General features: G+C 42.8%; 2 protein-coding genes across 2 annotated transcripts; one reads left to right on the forward strand and one right to left on the reverse strand.

The window, feature by feature from the left end:
• Positions 1-2,065: 2,065 nt before the first annotated feature.
• Positions 2,066-3,908, reverse strand: gpx1b (glutathione peroxidase 1b). The gene is made up of 2 exons (XM_080461717.1): positions 3,606-3,908; positions 2,066-2,703 (listed from the first exon to the last, which is right to left on the reverse strand). The coding sequence occupies exons 1-2, from the start codon at positions 3,816-3,818 to the stop codon at positions 2,356-2,358; spliced, it is 561 nt and encodes a 186-aa protein (XP_080317843.1). The 5' UTR covers positions 3,819-3,908; the 3' UTR covers positions 2,066-2,355.
• Positions 3,909-6,596: 2,688 nt separating this feature from the next.
• Positions 6,597-22,698, forward strand: fancd2 (FA complementation group D2). Its single transcript, XM_080462155.1, has 41 exons — positions 6,597-6,636; positions 7,378-7,484; positions 7,572-7,632; positions 7,917-7,969; positions 8,061-8,139; positions 8,249-8,373; positions 8,452-8,539; positions 8,725-8,829; positions 8,938-9,041; positions 9,143-9,263; positions 9,790-9,825; positions 10,198-10,344; positions 10,430-10,564; positions 10,653-10,784; positions 11,382-11,489; positions 11,595-11,704; positions 11,812-11,866; positions 12,548-12,667; positions 12,757-12,830; positions 12,934-13,077; positions 13,252-13,352; positions 13,457-13,572; positions 13,655-13,763; positions 13,848-13,946; positions 14,282-14,376; positions 14,471-14,620; positions 14,715-14,831; positions 15,101-15,229; positions 15,314-15,432; positions 15,529-15,639; positions 15,905-16,035; positions 16,121-16,220; positions 17,093-17,215; positions 17,371-17,464; positions 17,670-17,741; positions 17,909-17,947; positions 18,033-18,107; positions 18,622-18,696; positions 19,578-19,724; positions 19,801-19,899; positions 22,306-22,698. Exons 1-41 carry the CDS (start codon positions 6,598-6,600, stop codon positions 22,390-22,392), a joined length of 4,131 nt encoding a protein of 1,376 aa, XP_080318281.1. The 5' UTR covers position 6,597; the 3' UTR covers positions 22,393-22,698.

The raw sequence follows: 22,698 nt of genomic DNA on the forward strand, positions 1-22,698 counted from the left end.
CGGAGGAACAATCTCCGTGTGTCATCAGATGGGGGCAAGAACAGCAGTACCTTAACGGCATTCTCACTAAACGCAGGCACTTTGAGCCTGTGGGTTTCGTTGCTGTGATCTTAGTATTCAGCCATTAAGTAGAACACATAGATTAAAAAAAACAAAATAATAAAAAGTTACAACAGCAGTCTTGAATGTGAGGGACTGAGTATGAATTAGATTGCATTTCATTATCGGGAGTTTTAAACCTATTGAAAACGGATGGCAGTCGGCACTTGTGTCTCTTCTTGCGAGTCCCGTTTCATCGCATAAATTCAACATTTCGTTGCATAACTGCGTTTAAACATGTTTTTGGGGGCTTTCAAAGTGCCCCGTCTGCTGGTGGCCCCAACCCAAATATATTCATTCATGCCTTTTGACTAGAGAAGCTTTACGTCATATCTGTAATCCAGGCTAAAGTGAAACCAGAATTCAGCTGTATAAAACAAAATCTCCCCTCCCCGCCCTCAAAATAACAGCAAATCAATAAAATTGAGGAGATGTAAATAACCACACTATTATAAATAGGTGTATAAATTCTTGTCCTCATATTTATCTTATTGCTGGTATCTGCAGTTTCTTTTTTTTTTTTTTTTGTTTTTAAAATGAGAAATATTTGAATTCAACAGGACAATAAAGACTGGAAGCCTCAACAGGGTGCTTTTGTCTGTACTGATTGTGTGTCGGCTGAACCTTATGAAACGGCTCCTTTCTTGCGAAATTACTCTCATTTGCAGGTGACGCAACCACAATGGCCCAGAGCTTCTGCTGACTAGTTGCAAAATGGAACTGTGCACTGTAATGTTTTTGTAGCCGGGATAAAACAACACGTAAGCAGTGACGCAGTGCAACGGTATGATGGTCGTCCTCCATCCTGCTTTTGTAACACAGATTTCAACTTCATTTCCAGTGTGGGACCTGATCCCACCAGTTTAAAGTTCCCATAATAATCCCAAATTCACTTTCTAGCCTGTGTATGAGCCCCAGAAAGTGAAAGTCTGTCCTATCCCTCACTTGTTAACTTTCCTGTGTGCACATGCAGGGAATTCAGGTTTCCCCTGAATGACGTCATACGGGGAAATAACCGTGCCCTCTGGCAGCGGCGCTCTGCCTCAGTAACGTTCAGACAATATTTTTTAACTGACAATCTTCAGGATCTCCTGGGTGAAGATTCTGGTTGAATGACGCGTTCACATGAGTCATAGTTTCCTTGTTAAATGTTGATCTACTTCCTTTAGCGTCACATCGTTGCCGCTGGTAGCAGCACATTTTAAGATGAGACTAAAGCGAGGACATTTGAAAACTTAAGTGTAAATGCTGTTAAACAGCATTTGTCGAAACGGCTACAGCTTCCTGTTATGTTTTATTAATTAGCAACCAGTGTCACCAGTGGAAACTATTCAAACTGAATCAGACCTGGACACACACAAACAGCCTGTTCTCAGCAGAGGGACTTTTAGACTGACTGACATGGAGGAACAAGGCTGCGTTTGGAGAAATTCACTTTGAAAACAATATCGTTGGACTTCTCGGTCACATTCTCGAAAAACTATCTAACATGGTAACTGGTGAAAGCAGGTTATTTTTTTGGACGGGTTGCTTCTGCAACGGGCAATTTAAAACCCACCAACCCCACCCAGAGTTCTTCCTCTTTGTCACACTACAGTGGCTGTAGTCCACACAGGAAGTCTTCCTCAGCTCTTTGCTTTTCATGTAAATTCTGCTCTTTATATAGAATCGAACTATTGCTTCTCTTGTGATTTTACACTAAAGCTCATTTCATTACACAAATTAAAAAAACCTAAAATTTGTTTTAACAGAACATTTCAGTCTCAACCTTATTTTTATAATTGACTCTTTAAAATAAATTATGAATATAATTCTGTTGGGGGGGGAAAAGGAATTTTCCAGACCTCCAGAGGAGCCCTGTGCCACATTTATGATGAAATGTCATCGTGAAGTAACAGAGGTTGCTGTCGGAGGACAGGTTAGTTGTTTTCATGCTGGTTATAACTAAGAAGCAATCGGAGAAAGATTCGATTAAAAAAAACAAAAACATTTATTGGTCCTCGTCATTCATCACATCGCCTGTGCTTTACATGCACCCATTGAATGCTTTTTACATTTCATCCGACCAACTCCTCACAGTTTGCTTTCAGAGCCGGTCTTCATACAGTAAAAGGAAAACGAAACAGCCACCAGGAACAGGAGAGCACAGGCGGTGTGGGACAAGTGTTGGACATTTACCAGAGCTGTGGGGGTAAGCAAGGTGAGCACGCCGACGTTTTAATAGTGCAAGAAGCAGCTCCAGGAGGGTCTGGGTTATTAGGCCTGGCTGAGGAGCTTCTTGATGTCTCCTTCGATGTCGCTGGTGAGGAACCGACGGCTGTAGCGCTTGAACGGGACTCCATCCGGCCCGATGAGGAACTTCTCGAAGTTCCAGGCCACGTCGTTCCTGCACACCGGGCTCCAGATGATCAGCTTGGGGTCGCTGATCAGGGACGAAGGGTCGTCGCTGGGGAACGGGAGTGTCTCCCTCAGGAACCCAAACAAGGGGTGGGCATCCTTCCCGTTCACGTCCACCTTCTCAAGGAGCTGGAACTTGGGCCGGAAGCCGTTTCCAGGACGGACATATTGCAGAGAAAGCAGGATTTCGTCGTTCTTGCAGTTCTCCTGCAACGTTGATCAGAAAACATCAGATTATTTGTCATTTGTCCTCATTTCAACCCGGAAGAAGATCCAGCAAAACCAGCAGATCAAGCTCAAGGGTTCATCTTCAAAATACCAGAAAAATCTGAATATGTTTGTTCTGTTGCTGGGAACCCAAAATATCTTATCTGGACCAGCAGTTCCAACCAGTTCCTGGTTAATGATGGACGTTTAGCACTTTGTTTCCTTTCTACGCAGAAAATATAATGGGGCATTATTGTTAGCAGGGATTGAGTAATCTAAGTAGTCAAACATCTTCACACAAAGCATTTCACTCATGAGTCACTTATAAATGCATATTTAAACATCGCCCAATTCTTTTAGCCAATACATCAATTTATTTAACTTAAAATCCACGAGCTTCATTCTCTATACTTTGCTTTGAAAGTAGATATTTTACACAAGTCATGTCAATCCAATAGGTCGTTACAAAGTAATATCTGACTTATAATTGAAGACAAGGCATCAGAAACAATCCCTGTCCATCCCGTGTGTTATTCTATGATGAAATAGTAACCGTCTTGCTTATTATGATCACATAAAGTGGAAGAACCTGTTGGTGTAACTCTGGCCGAACTCCAGACTTCCTCTTTCCTGTAAATCTTTCACACCACAAAGTTTCAGATGACAGCATGAGATTATTCTACGATTCAGCTTTTAAACTCGTAAATGTAACGAGTCGAAAGTCAGGATGAAATGATCCTCTTCACAAGACTATTTCCGGAACAAATGTGAATGAACATGGACTTTTTGGTTCTTTTTAAGGAAAGCGGTATAATATAATTGCCCCCCCCCCCCCCCCCCCCCCCCCCCCCCCCCCATCCCATCCCATCCCATCCCTCAGGGCAGTTACAGGTTTGACTCACCTGGTGGCCGAACTGGTTGCAGGGCACTCCCAGGACCACGAGCCCCTTGCCGCCGTAGCGCTCGTGGAGCTCGTTCATCTGGGTGTAATCCCTGGTGGTCGTCCCTCAGAGGGACGCCACATTCTCGATGAGGACCACTTTCCCTTTCAGAGACGAGAAATTAAATGCTTCTCCCGAGAGGAGTTTTGCCGTTTGGTCGTAGAACTTGGACATTTTGGACGGACTTTTTCTTTTCTTGAGACTGCAGGCGCGAGACTTCTCTGAAGCAGCGTCAATGCGCCTCCTCGGCCGCCTCTGCCCATTTTATGTGACGCGCAAAGATCTTGTACGTCTATCAAGAGAGTTCCCTCCCTCCTATTCACGACACGGCCTTTGTGGGAAGTACCAAGATCACTGAACGCTTCGTGTAAAGTGAGAAACTTGACTAATGAATTCATTCTTTGTAGATTTATTTACTTACTTACTTACTTACTTACTTACTTACGAGCAATTAATAGCAATCAATCAAAGTAGTAGACTATATCTAACCAGAGATAACAACACACAAAAGGCCCAGGGCGGCTAAAAAGAGAAAACATATAAGATAAATGGGGCATAATTTTGAATGAACATAAATCCACGAGACAATAAAACAAATTAGAGCCAAAAGTCTATAGTAGAAGTAGTTTAAAATAAGTTACTGGTTTTCATTTCAAATAAATTGTGTTTAATCCTGAGTTCATCATCAACAAGCTGTTTCTTATATCATTGCACAAATGCCGTTGTGTTGAGGGATGTAGCTTTTAGCTTGTGAGAGTTCCCAGAAACTTCCAACTTGTCAAATGAGAATTTCCCAGTTTGATAACCAAGCTGGCAACTTGGTGATGTGACCAGTTGGGAAAGCCTCATGCACTACTTTGCACCGTCCAAAGGACAAAAAGAAACAGTAATGAAGATAAATTAAAGTGAATGCCAAATAACATTCCCTTCATCGATATTAGCCAAGATATGGATCATGGAATAATCTTGGAACTTGGAAAATCAATGTTAGTTATAGTATTGCTATACACATTAGATCTTGTGAATGAAAATAAATAAACGTTGTTACTCATGAACCAATTGTTTTATAAACCAGTCATAATGAAACCTTTTACTTTTGAAAATTTTAAGGTGGACTGAAAACTACACACAAGGTGTATTTGAAGAAACCCTTTATTTGCATTATTAGTCGCACTTTCTTTGTACCAGTAAAGGAAATTATCATTATTTGATTCCGTTCACTTTATTTAAAAGTTGAGCAAAATGACTCTGACTCTAATGAGATGTTTAAACAGAAATAATGCTGAAGACGAATGAAAACAGGAACTTCTATATGAGATGTGACGCTTCTCGATTGCTTGGTGTGCATTAAACCAAGGAATGGATCTAAAATCAATCCTGCAATTACAGGATTTAGACTTTACTATCATAGTCTTGAGCATCCTGTCATTTTCATTTCTTGTCCAGTATTTCTCTTCACAGTTTGCCTTCCAATACATCTTTCATTTTGTGTCTTTCCTTGAACAAACTGTTATTAAACTGAACAAAAGGTCAACAAACAAACAAACAAACAAACAAACAGACTTATAAATTGTGGGTGACATAACGAGTAATACAGTAAGTAAAACTGAAAATACCCAATTACTGTTAAAAACCGGTAGTATTTTTGTTTATTTGTATTTTTTGGAATATTTTTCAAGAATATATGTGAACTTCAAAATATTAAATGAGGTTAAATAAATCCTTTAAACACTTTGTATGTGCTCATGCGTCCGTGCTGCTACTTATGTACATATCCATATTTATCTAGTTTTAATTATATATGTTTGTTTTATGTTCTTTTGTGACTTCAATGCCCAGAGTGACTGTCACTCTGCTACTGTCAGACATGGCCAATAAAATGTCTGCATTTGATGCACATTGACAATAAAGGCAAATTAAAAAAAATCTATCTAATCTAAACTTTTTTGAAACGTCTATTCATCTGGGTATTTTACCAACAGGGCTTTCAGATGCAACCGACAACAATCTAAGAAATGTAACAATTACTGTCTGTATTTTCTAGTTATTCGGCGGTGGCGCTGCAGTCTGTTCTACTTTCTCCTTTTGACGAAGAGGATGACACGGGTGCGGATACATCTTGACTCGGTGTACTGTGACGCAGCTGCATTGGTGTGGTTTGTTTTCTAATACAGCGTGCCCCGTTAAGAGCTCCTCTATTTTTTAGACGGCTAAAATGTCAACACCGCCTCACAAATTCCCAAACATGTAGAAAACAAGCGCCTTCACTATGACGCGCTACTAAACTAGTGGCGCGGAAGTTTGTTTTGTAACTTTAGTTTCTCGTCGTCTCGGTGAAACCCTTTTTTTTATCACTTTGAATAACATCGTCAGCCCACATTAACTCCACACCGCGGTATGTCACACACTTAACTCCTTGTTTATGTTGTGCCTGGTGGGTAAAGATGAACTGAGAAGTTTTCTTGGTAGTTTGTTTTCCTGTGTAGACGCTAACCTGCTTCACTGTTTGATTAAACTTTTCCATTTTCACCAGATGATGCGTAAAAAAAGACGATCCTCTGTGGATAAATCAGGAGGCACTGACACAGCCGCGAGTAAGTTTCACATCACAAACAGCCACCACAATGAGAATATGGCCAGAATAAATTTTTTATTTTTTTAATTTATTTTTTTAATCCTTTTATTTATTTTAAGAGGCGAAGAAGAGCCGCAACACCGGTCGTCAGACTAAACAAACCGTCCAGGAGGAGACGAGTGAAGGCGTGTTTGGTGACTTCCTGAGGAAGGCAGGCGTCACCCTGAAGACCTGCGGAGCCCCCAATCAGATCGGTATAGACCCCGGGTCAGGATGGGACGGACCGCCTGCCAGGTCCAAACAGGACACCACAGCTTCACCGCCACTGATGGTGTGTTTCCTCCTCCAGCTGTTGACCAGGTGGTTTTCCAGAGGCGGATGCAGCAGCAGCTGCAGAGGAGTCCTCAGTACCCCGGGGTGAGTAGAAACCAGAGCTCAGATCACTGGGGTCAGTTTTAACCCTTCATATCAACCAGGTGGGATCCAACTGGAGGGTTGCATGCAAGACATAGAAACTCCACAACAATTCTCCATCTATCTATCCATCCATCCATCCATCCATCCATCCATCCATCCATCCATCCATCCATCCATCCATCCATCCATCTTGAGGTATTAGAGCCAACCCCAGCTCACTATGGGCGAGGGCAGGATACACCCGGACAGGTCACACACTCTCACATTCACACCTCGGGGCAATTTATGACCACCAATTAACCTCGCATGCATGTTTTTGGACCGAGACCAGAGTGCCTACGCACACATGGGGTGAGAACATGCAAACTCCACACAGGTAATTGAACCCACAACCTCCCCTCTCACCACTGCGCCACCTCAGAACATCATAAACTTTAATATGCTTTTCTCTTGTTTCTGTGCAAAGAGGGATGGATATGTAAGGGAAAAGTAGTTTAAGGCAATTAAAAAAAAACAACAAAGAAACCCCAAACTAGTTTAACATTTTTAAGAAAGATAAGAGCATTTTAAATTATTTACCCCTCAGTTGTGTGATCCTGCGGGTCAGATTAAAGACTGTACCCTTTGTTTGACACCCCTGTTGTAGCCATTCCGGTGCTTCTCAAATGAATGAGAAAATCTGAGTTAATCTCTCATGTTTAATTATTATTATTATAATTCTTATTTGGTTTTTTTGAGCAGATCATACAGGAATTCATCACTGGCCTGGAGTCTTATATAGAAGATACCGACAGGTTCAGGAACTGCCTCCTTCCATGTGTTCCACAACTGTCTGATGGAGACGCCAGGTAAATGTCACACAACCCAACCTGCCACTACATGATGATGATGATGATGATGATGATGATGAAACACAGTGGCGTTCTGTGCTGCAGCTCTGCCAGCTCCTTCCAGGAGAGCGTGCTGCGAGCGCTGCTGGGGATCGAGACGTTGCAGGTAAAAGACAGAATCATAAACCTCCAGGTTTTAGCTGTTGTGTGTGTGTGTGTGTGTGTGTGTGTGTGTGTGTGTGTGTGTGTGTGTGTGTGTGTGTGTGTGTGTGTGTGTGTGTGTGTGTGTGTGTGTGTGTGTGTGTGTGTGTGTGTGTGTGTGTGTGTGTGTGTGTGTGTGTGTGTGTGTGTGTGTGTGTGTGTGTGTGTGTGTGTGTGTGTGTGTGTGTGTGTGTGTGTGTGTGTGTGTGTGTGTGTGTGTGTGTGGTAACGTAACACTCTGTTTTTCAGACTTTGATCATCAACACTTTGCTGGAGAAGCTTCCCGAGTTCATGTTCGATAGGTCAGCAGTTTCCACTTCCACGGCATTTATTGTACCGCGTGTGCATCTTCAGAAGATTTTCCTCAACGTGATCCTACTTTATAACTCGCAGTGCCGCTGACGGAGGTCTCGGGGTCCCGCGCCTCGTAATCAACCAGCTGAAATGGCTCGACAGAGTCGTGGACACCAAGGTGAAACGCCTTTTGTTACACGTCTGTGTGTCAGTCATTGGGCAGCATTACGACAACACAGTGGATTAAAAACTGAACTGTGTTTCTTTCATTTCGCTCCGTCTCTCAGGAGTTGGCCTCGAAGCTGATGGAGCTGGTGTCGGTGGCTCCGGTAGAAGTTCAGCGCGACATCATCACCAGTCTGCCGGAAATCCTGGAGGACTCCCAACACAACGACACAGCTCGGGAGCTCCAGTACGTTCACTCAGTGTCCCTCAGCCGCTGATGCTCGCGCGCAGATTTTAACGTCGTCGCTCTCGTCCCTCTCTGAAGCGCTCTGCTGCAGGAAAACACTCAGCTGACCGTCCCCATCCTGGACGCCCTGTCCAGCCTCAACCTCAGTTCCTCATTACTGACGGAGGTAACACGCGCGCACACACACACACACACACACACACACACACACACACACACACACACACACACACACACACACACACACACACACACACACACACACACACACACACACACACACACACACACACACACACACACACTCACTCTCAAGCTGCTGGTTATTCTCTCACACGTCTGCTCTCTCAGGTCCGCGGAGCTGTTATGGCCACACTGGCTGCTGTGCAACTTGAGGACCTTCCTGTTGTTGTGAACTTCATCCTTCACTCCGTCTCAGCTTCTGATGCTTACGAGGTCTTTCCCACAGCAAAATAAGCACTCACTTCTTTGTTGTTGTTTTTTTTTTTAAAAAAGTTTTTTTTATTGGACACCAGTAAGTTTGGCGTTTCTCCTTCTGTGCAGGTGGTGTGTAACCTCCGCAACAAGCTGGAGCTGGAGCAGTGTGTCCTTCCTCTTGTGCTGCAGGCCTCTCAGAGCCGAGTGAAGAGCAAAGCAACAGCAGCAGCGTAAGAAGCCAGATCTCTCTCCCTGGTGCAGCCCGATGTCGGGATGGGTAATTAGGACGCTTCCAGATTCACGTGTTCATGATTTCTTTGGTCGTCAGCAGGTCGGCCTCCTCCTCCTCGTCGACGGCGGCTGGCAGCAGTCAGGACAGCGTCGGGTTGATACTGGACTGCATCAAGTCTGCAGTCCAGTTCCAGAAAAGCATCTCTGAGGCTTGGATAAAGGTATGGACTTAACGTGACACCGCGGCCACACGTGTGCACACTGCAGTCACTCCTGTAACATGAAGAATGTCGGAGGGGGCGAGGAAAGGCGCCTGCATGTATACGTTGACATACATCCAGGGTAAATCCTGGAAAGGTCGTCACAGAAAACACAGAAACAAAGAAAATCACACACACTTCCACACCTACAGGCAGTTTAACGACGAACTCACATGAACACGTAATCATACTAAACATTCTCCAAAATATTTGTAATTGTGCAACAATGCCCAACACTCACTTCAGCGATATAACTCCCTCTCCTCCTACACAGCAACTGACCAGGAACAGTAACAGAGTAGTGGCAATCCTGCTGCCAGTAGGTGGCGCACTAACACCACCAAATGAACTCAAAAGAGAACCCACGCGCCATAAAACAAATGTAACATCATGACACAGAGAGTCAAATCCACCAATTTGATTTATTTTTTCTAAACATAGAAATGTTAGTGTTTTCTCCAAAACGCTCTCTGTTTCCTGTGATCAGGCGATTGAATCTGTGGACGAAGCGGAGGACCATCGGGTGAGTTCAGCTTTCAGTGTCTCGTCTCAGAAAAGTTCATTATTTTTTTTTAAACAATCAAAATGTAAGAACTAAAAAGTTCTCAGACATTTCAAGTTTCACTGAATTAAGTTTTGGGGTAAAAAAAACCCCATCTTAATTAATTAACATGCTCCTGTATTGTGGACCAAAGTGACCAGGATCCTGATGCAACTCGTAATAATTACATGGATAATATTAAAAACTATACATTTGTCCCAACAGTTCTATGTGATGTAGATTCTTGTGTATTGATACAAATCCGACAGTTTTCTTATCGATGTGCTGATGTCCACCGTGCGGTGGATGTCGTGTCATTTTCTAATTCGAGATCCAACTTTTTGAAACACTCAGGTCATCGATCTGCTGGTGCTGCTCATCCTCCACTCCACCAACGCCAACCAGAGCCGCCGCGCTGTGGAGAGAATGCTGAAGGCCAAAATACGGACCGGACTCATCCAAGAGACTTTGCTCCAGAAAAGCTTCCGGGACTTTGCCCAGGTGGGTCCGCACGCTTTAAAGCAGTAGCGTTTATTGTGAAGGAAGAGAATCGAAAACATTTTTTTTTTTTTTTTGGTAATTGTAGGTCATGCGGGGGCAGTTTCCCTCCATACTGGCTTTAGCTCAGAGTCTGCTGCGCTCGCCCGACCCCTGCATGGTGCCGTTTGGTGCCCAGATGTACCGACACTCATTCGCTGCGTTTGATTGCTACTGCCATCAGGTGGGTCGAAGGTCAAACCTGCACCCGGATTTCTTGATGCAAAGACATCGGCATGGTTTTGATTTTGTTTTTTGGGGGGTTTTCCCAGGAGGTGGTGGGCTCTCTGGTGACCCACGTGTGCAGTGGCGTTGGCGGGGAGGTGGACACGGCTCTGGAGCTGCTCTGTGGCCTGGTGACTGAAAAACCTTCAGAAATGGCTCTTTATGCTGTTTTTGCCAAGGTAATGAATAAATGCGAACATTGTAGGCTGCAGATTTCCCCCAGTGTTCAATCTGTTCAGCTTTTCGGGTCACTTCAACTTAAATCATCTGATTTAAAAAAATTTTTTAAATTGTCCCGATTGGTCAAGTTGGATTTGCTGCACGTCTCAGTTTAACGGTTTCATGTACGAAGTGAGGGCTTCTGTCACTTTCCTCCAAGATAACTTCAACTGTGTGTTTTCAATGTTACTGAGACGCTCGTGTAACAAATGTGAAGCACTGGAGGATCTTCCCTTTTGAGGCCTTTGTAGTGATTGTTTATGTGGGAAAAAAAAAATAAAGCAAAATTTCTCAGCTCTCTGGTAAGTTTTAGAAAATGGTGTAAGTGCTACGGTTATGACAAATATAACTGACCCATATTTGGAGCTCTGCTCGACTTTCATGTATATCTTCTTGCTGACATTGATATTCAAATGCACATACATTGGGTATGCTATTAGGCTGAAATAATTGTTTTCATCTCAGAAATTACGACCCCTTGCTCTTAAATCCTGGAAGGCTCGGACACCAGGCGACACAGAAATAAACCTTTTTGTCTGATCATATGTGACAAACAGGGAATCTTGGACTACATGGACAACCTCAGTCCCCAGCAGATTCGCACCCTCTTCCAATTTCTGAGCCGGCTGGCGTTCGGGCAACATCAGCAAGGATCTCACATTCAGGTTTACGTCCAGAGACGCAATAATCTGAGGCAACTCACAGTCTGTATCACTTTATTATCCACCTGCCAACAACACGTCGCTCTGTTTCTTTGTTTGCTCCCTCAGGATGATATGCACATCGTGATCCGCAAGCAGCTCTCCAGCACAGTGCCCAAGTACAAGCGCATTGGCATCATCGGCGCAGTGATGGTTGTTGGCAGCATGGGCGCTCTGGGGTGGGGGAATGTTTTTCTGTCATCATTTTTATATATATATATATATATATATATATAGAAGTCCCTCCATCTTTATTACACTGACTTGTCTTCTACTTTTTTCTCAGGCCAAAATTAAAGGAATCACAGAACCAGTCATTGAGCCAGGAGATGTTAAGACAGGTACATACGTGGATATTAAATACCACTTTGACAGTGTCTTATGTTTGTGGTTTAACAAGGAGAAGCCTCCCACCCGACCATGTTGGGTATTCTTCATAGTTTTTTTCTTGTTTTGTGTATTTGAACAAATGCTTCCTATGAAGAATCACTCTGCAGTTAGATTTACTGTGAAATCTCATGAAACTGAATCTCCAGGTAATGTTTCTGCATCCTCGCATTGAAGCACAAATAAGATCTTGATGCCTCACTTGTACTAGCAGGCAGCCGAACGATCCTTTGTCTTCATGTTGACACTTTAATTCCGAAAAGCTTTTGAATTCCCACAAGTTACTAATGTGCAGTCTTTTTCCATCTTTCTTTCCCCCCAACATTTGTATGACTTCCAATAAGGTTGAGTTTAGGATGAAGGTCTGCTCAAGGCAGTAAAAAAAAACACTAAATGTCTTTCAAACCTTTGCTTTAGATATTCATGTTTCACACAGTCACATTGGCACATCTCTACTTTCAACCTCCCTGTAGATGAGTTATAATAGAAGCAAGGACATTTTTGATTCTCCTGAGAGTGACACATCTCAGCTTATATAGTTTAATGTAATATAAGTAAGGGTTAGGAAACTTGTAAATATTTGCTAAGCATTTGTGGACTGGAGCTGAACCTGTATTGTATTTGTCTGGCTGCAGGTGACTGGCCTGTTGGAGCTGGTGAAGTGGAGCAGTGAAAGCTCTCCTGAGGCTGCAGCTCTGTATTACGATGAGCTGGCCAACCTCATTCTGACCTCCACTCTGGACCCTCAGGTGCAGGTATGTCTCAGTGACTTACACTACGTTCTGCATGTGTTGTTTTAGATCAAACTGAGCCACGTCTCCTCTTATTTTCCTCCCATGGTCAGGAAATGATTGGAAAGACTGTCTTAAATGACTTTGAAAGGGATTTTGTAGTAGACCTGGGCCCAGATATAAAAAGGTGAGTTCCATTTATTTTTTTTAATTATTATTATTATCACTGTGATTGGACATTTACTCATACAAAAGATGTATATTAAATCCATCTGGCCTGTTTGCTTCAGTTCGTATCTCCTTCCGCCTCGCGTGATGTACAATCTGGATGAGGAGGATACTCAGGGGGGCATTGCCATCAACTTGTTGCCTCTGCTGGTGGCAGACATCCAGAATAAAGGAGAGCACCAAAATGAAACCAAGAAAGCACAAAAGTCAGTTGGAAGGAGATTCTTTCTTTCAGCTCATTCAAATTTTACTTAGATCATTTCTATTTAAAAGAAAAATGGAGAGAGAAATGAGAGCATTGATAAGAATGTGTGACGAAATTCAAATGTATGTTTGATTGACGGGATTTTGGACTAATTGCTTGTGTCCTTTGGGAGCAGACAGATCTCGCCGCTCTGCTTGTCTCCTTTTTTTCGTCTCCTGAGGCTCTGCGAGGAGAAACAATATCAAGGAGACCTGGAGGAGATTGACGGGCTTCTGGGTGAGGGAGCCAGAAGTGACACATCCCTCTGAGACACAGAATTGTCTCTTCTCAATGGCTGCGGCAGCGTTATAGCTCTCTTCTTACATCTTGCTGTTTCACAGGGTGCCCTCTGATACTGACTGACATGGACGTGGTGGAGAAAGTGGAGAGCCTGTCGAAAGCCGAGAAAGAGTTCCTCTGTACTTTGCTCTTTCATACCATCAACTGGTTCAGAGAGGTAACTGCATGTTGGGAAGAAACGGACAAGTTTTGATCATTCAAACAAGCGACGTGTGCCTTCAGCTGTGCGTTTTTCACAGGTGGTGAACGCGTTCTGCAGCCAGAAAGGAACTGAGATGAAGATGAAGGTGATGACTCGTCTGCAGAACATCACTTACCTGCAGACGCTGTTGGAAAGGGCTCTGGCAGGTTTGTTCTTGCTGCAGCACTAATGAAAAGTCTGAGGGTCGACCTAGTGTGTCCAACTAAAAGTGAACTTTCTTGATGCTCCAGGCACACCTGGTTTTGTTCCACCTGTCTGCAACTTTGATGGAGAACACACGGATGGGATTGTACTTGGCGCCGCTGCTCATGTGAATAAGACCAAAAAAGGTAACGATGCATATATCTTAATCAGTTGTAATCTAATTATGTGATCATGAGATTTTCAAAAATGGACCCAGGCCAGTTTGAATGACTCCAATCAAATTCAGGCCGTTCATGGAAGTGAAGATAGAATCAGGAAGTGATAAACGCCTTATGAGAGTCTTCACTGTAATTCAAGGTTTCTTCAATAAACTAATGAGTATCATGAGGCCAAATAACAGAATTATAACCCAATTAACATCCAAGTGAATTTTGAACATTGACGCACCAAGCTCCAACTGCGGGGAAGCCACAAATTCAGACTTTTGAAGTCCGAAATGTAACTTGCATATGTTATGTAGATGGCACAGGAAGGAAGAGGAAAGCCTCCAGGAAGAATTCCTCTGAAAGGAGCTCTCAGACTGAGGACACGAATGAAACCGAGGAAACTCAGCAGGTAAACACTGATCCCCTCACATGCTTCGGTTTAGAAACGACATGACTGCCACAAAAGTGTGACAAGTGTGATTCCGCTTGTGCCGAAGGAGCAGCCCGAAAAGGAGAAAGAAAAGGAGAACCGGCCCAGTGTCAGCCTGGCGGCCTACAGACCGTTCTTCCGGGAGCTGGACATGGAGGTGCTCAGTGTCCTGCAGTGTGGTTTGTTTTCACGCTCGCTGCTCGACTCGGAGCTTCACACCAATGTAAGTAAAACAATTAAAAGTGTCCCTCCCCCCTTAAATTGCATATTTCATTCTACTTCCCAGATGTTTGATTTATTAAGTCATCATTTCCCAGGTGCGAGAGGAGGTTTTGCTGGGTCCGGCTGAGCTCATCTTCCTCCTGGAGGATATGCATCGTAAGCTGGAGTTCAGCCTCGCTGCTTCCCCAACCAAGAGAGTGCCTTTCCTCAGAGTAAGCCACGATGCGCAGCAATTTAACACTGACCCTGAGGGGGAAAACGGCTCTCTCATGACACAATCAGTGAATTATAGTTTCATAATAGTTCATTTATTATGATACTCATTACTTTCCTACGTTTTTGGATGGAGGTGTGGAAGTTCATGGTTGATAAAGTTCCATTTTCCATCACAGGGTGTGACAAAGCTCTTTGGCAAGTGACATTTATAACATGATGAGCAACAACTGCTATGAAACCCTAATGAACTGTTCTTTTAATTCAGGCAAGGACTGACAGGAGTGTTGGCTTCTCCCACCTACAACAGAGGACCTCCAAAGATATTGCCAACTGTTGTGTTCAGCTGATGCCTGCTCTCTGCACACACCTGGAGAATTGCCACAACCATTTTCAGGTACAAAACTCTGCACCCTCCAAACTCTTCAGGACATGTCTCCTCTCTTGTAATAGTTCAATGTCTGCATTTCTGTGTCCTCAGGCTGTGCTGTCTGAGAACCACGGCGTTGTGGACGGTCCTGCCACGGATGTGCAGGAGTACCAGTTGATGTCTTCATGCTACCAGCTGCTCCTGCAGGTCCTGAACACGATGTTCAGCTGGTGAGGCCGAGCATATCGGTTAACTTTGAAGCAAACTCCTTCTTTCTTGTCGGAGACGAAGTTTGCGACTGATGTGATCCTTTGCGCGTGCGCCAGGTCTGGGTTTAGTCAGCCGGGACAGCGGAGCTTACTGAAGAAGGCACTAGGAGTTCTGGCTGGACGCATCAAAGAAGGAGGAGCCGAGTTAGATCTGGAGCAACTGGCTAAGTGAGAGATTACACCTTCAGCACCAAATAAGACTAACTATAATTTGATTAAACTACATTTTTTTTAAATTTGTTTTTGTACCAAAAGAGCATGATTCTCTGGAAGAAAGGCTTCATTGTCAACTGTAGCCAATTACCATTAGAAACAGTCACAGTGAAAACTGTTATCCAACCAAGCAGGGAACATGTCGAGTCAGCATTAATTATTTTGTTTCTGTGTGATAAAAGATTGAATATTTCCCCCTTTTTCTTATTTTTTTTTTCAGACACAGTTTTGAGTACCTGTTGAACTTCCGGAGCACACTTCCGAGTCTCAGCACAGCCCTGTGTCTCTCTCAGCTTCTGTCTACTGTGTCTGAGAGAGGAGGAAACTCGGCTGCCTACAGAGAGCAGACCGGTCAGGCCAATACGTCGCCTCATTTGAAGTTACTTATCCACAATCTAACAGACTTTGATTGTAATTGACATGTTTTTCTTCCTAGCTTCCCTTGCACGTGGTTTCCTGAGCCAAAACTGGGTGACAGCCAGTGGGGAGAGAGAGCGAGGGAACACATTCAACAAAGCACTTCACACTCTGCTTAGGTGTGTCTGCACATCAAAAATGGCCCATTTGTACTCGACAAATATAGAAAAAATGGCCGGCAATCACTGTGCTTGAGTTAGAGCCTGAATGACATTTGATCACATATAAACACATAAAAATAAGTAAAAACTTCAATACAGATGAAAATGCTGTCTTTTATAAATCCACTAAAAAGTGAACATCCATAAACTTTCTATCCTGCTTTATCCAATTCACATTGTGGGATGCTGACTGTGGCCATAGAGGGGGGCGGTCCATCGCGGAGAGCCAGATAGACGCTCACACACACTCACACCTGCACTAATGGACAATTGCATGTTCACAAATAGCCTCGAACTGAAACACCCAGAGAAAACTCAGGTGGAGAAATCATGCAAATTCCACGCAGTAGTGCTTCAAAGTCTTCCAACAAACGGACATTTCATGTCTCGCCTTCCGGTCCTAGCACAGGACAAAGAAAACCCACGTTAATGGACAAATCTGCTGTCATGGTGGAGGATTAGCAAAATCTACTTGTTAAAATCCAGCTGATTTAGAGGCGGGAGGTGGTAGAGGTGGAAGGGGAGACGGAGATATTCACGGGACCTTGTAGAGACGCACGAGTCCAATTAAACACGTTCAAATAATTTTACACAAATGTGAATGTGTTTCTAAGCACAAACCTAAGTGCGCATGCACAGAACAAAGTACACACACAAATGATGATGCACACGATCCTTCACATGCATGCACAAATAATGTTTGCTACTATAATAGCCCCACTAACGTTTGTGCCATCTGCGTAACAGAACACAGAGCACCGTGACAAACCTCATAGTTGCAGTTTGACATATTTCTTACCCTACACAAACATAAACTGGCTTTTCTGCAGCGTCTACCTGGAACATGTTGATGACGTTCTGAAGGCAGTGGAGGAAATTGCTGGAAAAGGAGTCCCTGAAATCCTCAACGCTTCAAAAGATGAGTGCTCTGCTTCCTGGCCCACTCTCAGCAGGTAGAACCTCACCGCCGCCGTCAATTTGTGCTCTTCTCACTGTGCAGTGCAGGATTCATATAAATGAGGAGGACAGATCCATGTGCCGTCGTCGTCCTGTCTGACGCTCTGATGATGCTTGTTCTCGCTTACCTTCTGAGTCTTTTTGTCCTCAGACAAACCTTCCTGGTATTTTACAAAGTGTTGATGGCAGAGCTGGAGAAAGCCATACGCAAGATTCCCGCTGGCAAAATAAGCGACAACACTGAGGTCAGCCATTAGTTGTCACACGAGTCAGTTTTTATACTATATGTAGCGTTTATAAATGTTATTTTCAAGAGAGACATCACTTCCTTGCCCACTTTTTGCTTTGCAGTCAGTAAATGTGCCATGTCAGTTGGTGTATTTTGTATTTAAAAATCCTCCCTTCATGCTTCTTATGACTGAAATGGTGTAACCTGTGTTCCTGATCTAGACTCAGACTAAGAAGCTGCTTTTATGGAACCTGGCTGTCAGAGATTTTCACATCCTGGTCAACCTTGTTAAGGTACAATCACCTGTTACTGTTGCCATGAAGCAGTAAATGTACCTGTTTGTGATCATGTATTTTCAGTTGGTCCAGATATCTTTTGGTGTTACTTCGTCTTTTAACAAAGTAAACAAGCCGTGTGTCACGGTGAGGCTCATCTGCTTGTTAATTTGATCTTCTTCTAGGTGTTCGATTCACGACCAGTCCTTAATGCTTGTCTGAAGGTGAGGCACACTGACGATTCTCTTCACATCCATTTCCATTGTATATCTTTTTATCTACTGATTATAATTTTGGGACCCTTATTAGTATGGCCGCCTTTTCCTGGAGTCTTTCCTGAAGTTGGGGATGCCACTGCTGGACTACAGTTTCAAAAGGCAAAAGGTAGATGTCATATATCCTCACAGAAATGGAAAATGTACTTTTTGAGAATCTGTCCATCGTAGTTCTCTTCCCCAGATGTGTGTTCGACACTGTTCGTGCTCTCAGATGTTCGAGGACCAATTCACAAAAATAAATATGATCATATTTTATGTTACCCGAAGCAAAATAATTTGATCTGCTCAGCATTTGATTCAAAATATGGTTAAAAATAACCCAACTGCTCATAATCTTCTTGTAATTGTAATGTGATTTTAGTCACTATATTATATCAATGCTTTTGGTTGTTTAAAAATGTTTTTAAGCTCACCCCTAAAACAGATTACATGAAGGTACAGAAGCACTCAGAGGGATTTTTTCGACTTCGAGCTCAAATTTCAGCTTCTGCTTTTCTGTTCTGTATATGATTTAAATAAGGATCTACAATAAAGCTCAAACAAACACGTGTGTTGTGTTCAAGCATCCAGAGTAAGTGTTGCCAAAGAGTTGACTGTGTGTGATTCTCTTTGTTTTTAAGGAGGATGTTCAGAGCTTACTGAAGACCTTCCAGCTCAGCACTCGGCAGCTCCATCACATGTGTGGACATTCAAAGGTAGCTGCTTGTCTTCGTTGTTGGAACCCGGCCTGAGGCCCGCTGGTTCCACCCGGTCCTTTTATCTTAAGCTCGGTTGTTCAAAATAAATTCCAAACTACTTCTTAAGTTTAGCATTTTTATCAAGCAAAGATACCCAAGTGCAATGTTCAGTGCTGGACCCTGGAGAAGTGTCGTACAAAGAGAATGACACATCCTTCGAGTGCCAGAATTTCGATTTCAAACAGTTTTTCCTCCAGGTTTTGGCCAAACCCAACGGACTGGGCTTTACGCAATTGGTCAGTTTGGGAAATTACATCTCTTTTCCAGCCAGAAAAGACGTCCCATCAGTTCACGTGCAAGAATATTATGTCAAGGATCGGTTGTTTTACCCCTCACCCCCGAGTTATCTTGTGGCCTTGACTGTATCGAACCGTTTCATCAGGTTTAATAATGAATAGTTTTGTTCTATTGTCCAGTAAGACCCAGATGGCCAGACATGACTTCAGCATCTTGAACAAAGGCATTCTATTCTACCATTTAGGTCCAAATGTCATTGTAAGATAATAGGCTGATGCCGATGGCGCAGATTGGGAGCCTCGCTTCCGTCAGTCTACCCCAGGGCAGCTGTGGCTACATACGTAGTTTACCACCATTGAGTATGGAGTGAATCACTAATGCAATGTAAAGCATCTTTGAGTGTCCAGAAACGCGCTTTATAAAACCTATGCATTATTATTATTATTATTATTATTATTGTATGGTTTTTGTCATTAGCGTTACATGTGTAATATTCTTCATTATCATTCATCATTTTTGCACCCAGCGATGCAAAATGAAAGCGAACCATTCCTTGACACTGCTTATATTAATACCTTGGAGCTTTGTCATAATGTGCTCAGATTCAGCAGGATACCAGCCTGACCAACCACGTACCGGCTGTGAAGAAGAGCCTGGAGCTGTTTATATACAGAGTAAAGGCCATGCTGACACTTAACAATTGTCAGGAGGCCTTTTGGATGGGCAACCTGAAGAATCGCAACCTGAAGGTAAAGAAATGTACAACTTGGAGCTCTTTAAATTGAGACACACGGCATTGAAATGATTTACTTTTACATCCTGCAGGGTGAAGAGATTCTTTCTCAGAGGTCACAAGGAAGTGATGCTGAAAATGCGGAGGAAGAAGAGAAAACTTCAAGCCCGCAAGAGGAGTCAGAGGACGAGGTGCTTCTTAAACACAACTTGAACCCTTTTTATTTTGCCCGTAATTTTAAATTGTATTACTTCGATTTAGCACACATAAGAATTTATGTTGACCTTCAAACAAAATAATCGTCAAAAGAAAAAGTCTTTATCAAACTTTAAAGACTAAAGTGCCGCTCAAAACAATATTGGCCTCTTACACATCCAGTCTATGGAGCAAATCTTGTGCCTCCAGAAATTAAAATGAAGTTCTTCAGTCTCACCTCGAGTGCATGGGGTGCCCCTGGCTCCTGGGGGTGCGGCGGACTCTGTCTGATTTCTTATGGTGTCCGATGATTTAGTAAACTCCACTCCTTGGTGATTGGTCGCATCCACCTACTGCTGACTCGGGTAACTGGGACTCTCCATCGAGTATTTTAATGAAACACGGCACAAATTCAGCACTGAAACCAGGTCAGCATGACTTCAACACCGCCTGCTAGGTGGTGCATCCAACACTTGTTGGAGGGACACCAAACACATTGTAGTGTGAATAATATCCCTTGATACAAACCACTGTACGTCAACCAACACAAAGTCTAACTGACCAATCTAATCGCTCCGCCACTCTGCTGCCATATTGTCTTCTTTGATTGCGGCGTTTCGTCAGTCACACCTGACCACGAACGTCCTCATACTTTGAAAAGCAGGTTGCAGAGTTTTGTCAGTCCATCGCATGGTTAGAAAAGACAAAGAGAAACACACCCACAAAATTTCACTGCAATTTTGGCGTCACCGGTTCACTGAACAAACCTGTTTTCAATTCGGACATGGAGGAGAACCTGTACTTGCCAACTTCGCACAGTAAGTTTCTGAGAGCAGTAACTGAACTGGCTGTGAGGAAACGGTGCACATCACTACACCTCAGCAGTGTTGGGCAAGTTACTTCCGAAATGTAATGTATTATTAATTACTGTCATTTTAAAGTAATCACTTACATTACAATATTACTGTCTGAATTATAATATGTTACGCAGGTTTTGTATTTTGAGTGGCTTTCACCGAAATAATCGCATAAATATGACTTGGCATTCTAAAAAGCTGAAATGTAGTTTATTGCAGATAATTCAGTGGAGGTGATGACGCATAATGACTATAGGCTCCTAAAGATACTAACAACTTCACATAACACACAATAGAGCCTCATGGCGCAATAGAATTGGAAACTAAGTTATGATGGAGATGCTGCAGATATTTAAAGTTCAGGCCGATTCAGTCTAGCCCAAATGAAATGAAACACAACAGAGCGAGAGCCACTATAATGTAACCTGTAGCCTAATGACAGGACAAGACTCACAATCGCTTTATCTGGTTGTCTCTATTCTTTTATCCTCTTATAATTCAAGCTCACGGCACAAAGATGACATGCACTGAATGGAGATAACTTATGATTTATCAACAATCAAAATGTGCTGTGAGGACGAGACCTGCCATTTTTCCTGTTATCATATCAAATAGAGTCTCACATACATCAAGAGAAGTGCCACCAAACCAGGTTTGATCATTTAATCCGTAAACGTCACACACACTAAATATTTTACATAAGTTCGGAAGTCCAAATCTGTCCACCTGAACCTGAAGTGTTTTTGAACAACAGTTTCCTTCGTGTCGCACACAGACCAGCTGAGCATAATGGGAGTTTGTCCATCTCACTAATGTAGAATCTATGTCTGTTAGTGAATTCCAGCAGCAGGAAATAACTCGTACTTTTCTAATCGATTTTTTTCTGTCATGGGGCGTTTTCTTAAATTCTAAAAAAAAAAAAAAAAAAAAAGACGACAAGACATAATCGTGTTAAAATCATGTTTAAACATGTAGTAACACACGTTACAGAGACTGTAACGAGGATCATATTACCAACATTTTAAAAGCAATGTGTTATATTAGTGTGCTACAGCAAATAGTAATAAGTTACTGTAACTGCGTTACTTTTGTAACGCGTTACTCCCAACACTGCACCTCAGTGAGGTCAAACCTGCTGTGAGCGCTGTCGCAACCTGTGCAGGCTACGTTTTGTTAATTGTTTTGAAACAATAAACTGGGATTATTTAAAAAGTTAAAAGTTGTAATCTGACGTTCTCAAGGACACATCAGCACTGAACAATTATGCAAATAAATAACAGGTTTTACTGTAACACTTTATTTTTCTGCTGCCTTGTCAACACGTTATGATCTTTAAACTCTGCTTGCCAGAAGAAAGGCGGTTGAAACTGTGGAGGGCTACGGTCTGATAAGATAACCGATGGAGGTCTCCTTCATGCTTTTGATTAGTGGCTCAGACGTTAGCAGTTGATGCCGGGCTCCAAGGCTGTTTCACTTCAGGGCGCTTTTCGGCCAACATATTCATAACTTCTTGTCGTGAAATGTCTCTCATGTTCTTTCCTGTAGACCCTGGACAGTGACACAGACGGTGTGAAGAAGACTGGCAGAGGTGGAGAGGTGGACGAAGATGAAGTTTCAAATGATTCAGAGTGATGCTTGTGAAACTTTTAATGTTTGTATCTTGGTTGATAACAGAGTTCTTTTTCACTTTCTGTGGAGTTTCAGACACAGATTTACTTCATAATACATACTAATTCATACAGTTATTTATGTTCTTGTGTTCTCACATGGAGGCAATGATGCCTCAGAAAGCCCATCGAAAGATTCACGAGATTTTATGCACACGTACAATTTATGTTTTTGGTTTGGACAAACGAACAACACTCTTAAGAAAAAGAAGTGCAATGTAAAACGTGTTTGTAAACTAAATAAAAGTTTGTAATGATTTTGACAGAGTAT

Source organism: Lipophrys pholis, assembly GCF_963383615.2.
Source record: "Lipophrys pholis genome assembly, chromosome: 4".
NCBI classification, from domain to species: domain Eukaryota; kingdom Metazoa; phylum Chordata; class Actinopteri; order Blenniiformes; family Blenniidae; genus Lipophrys; species Lipophrys pholis.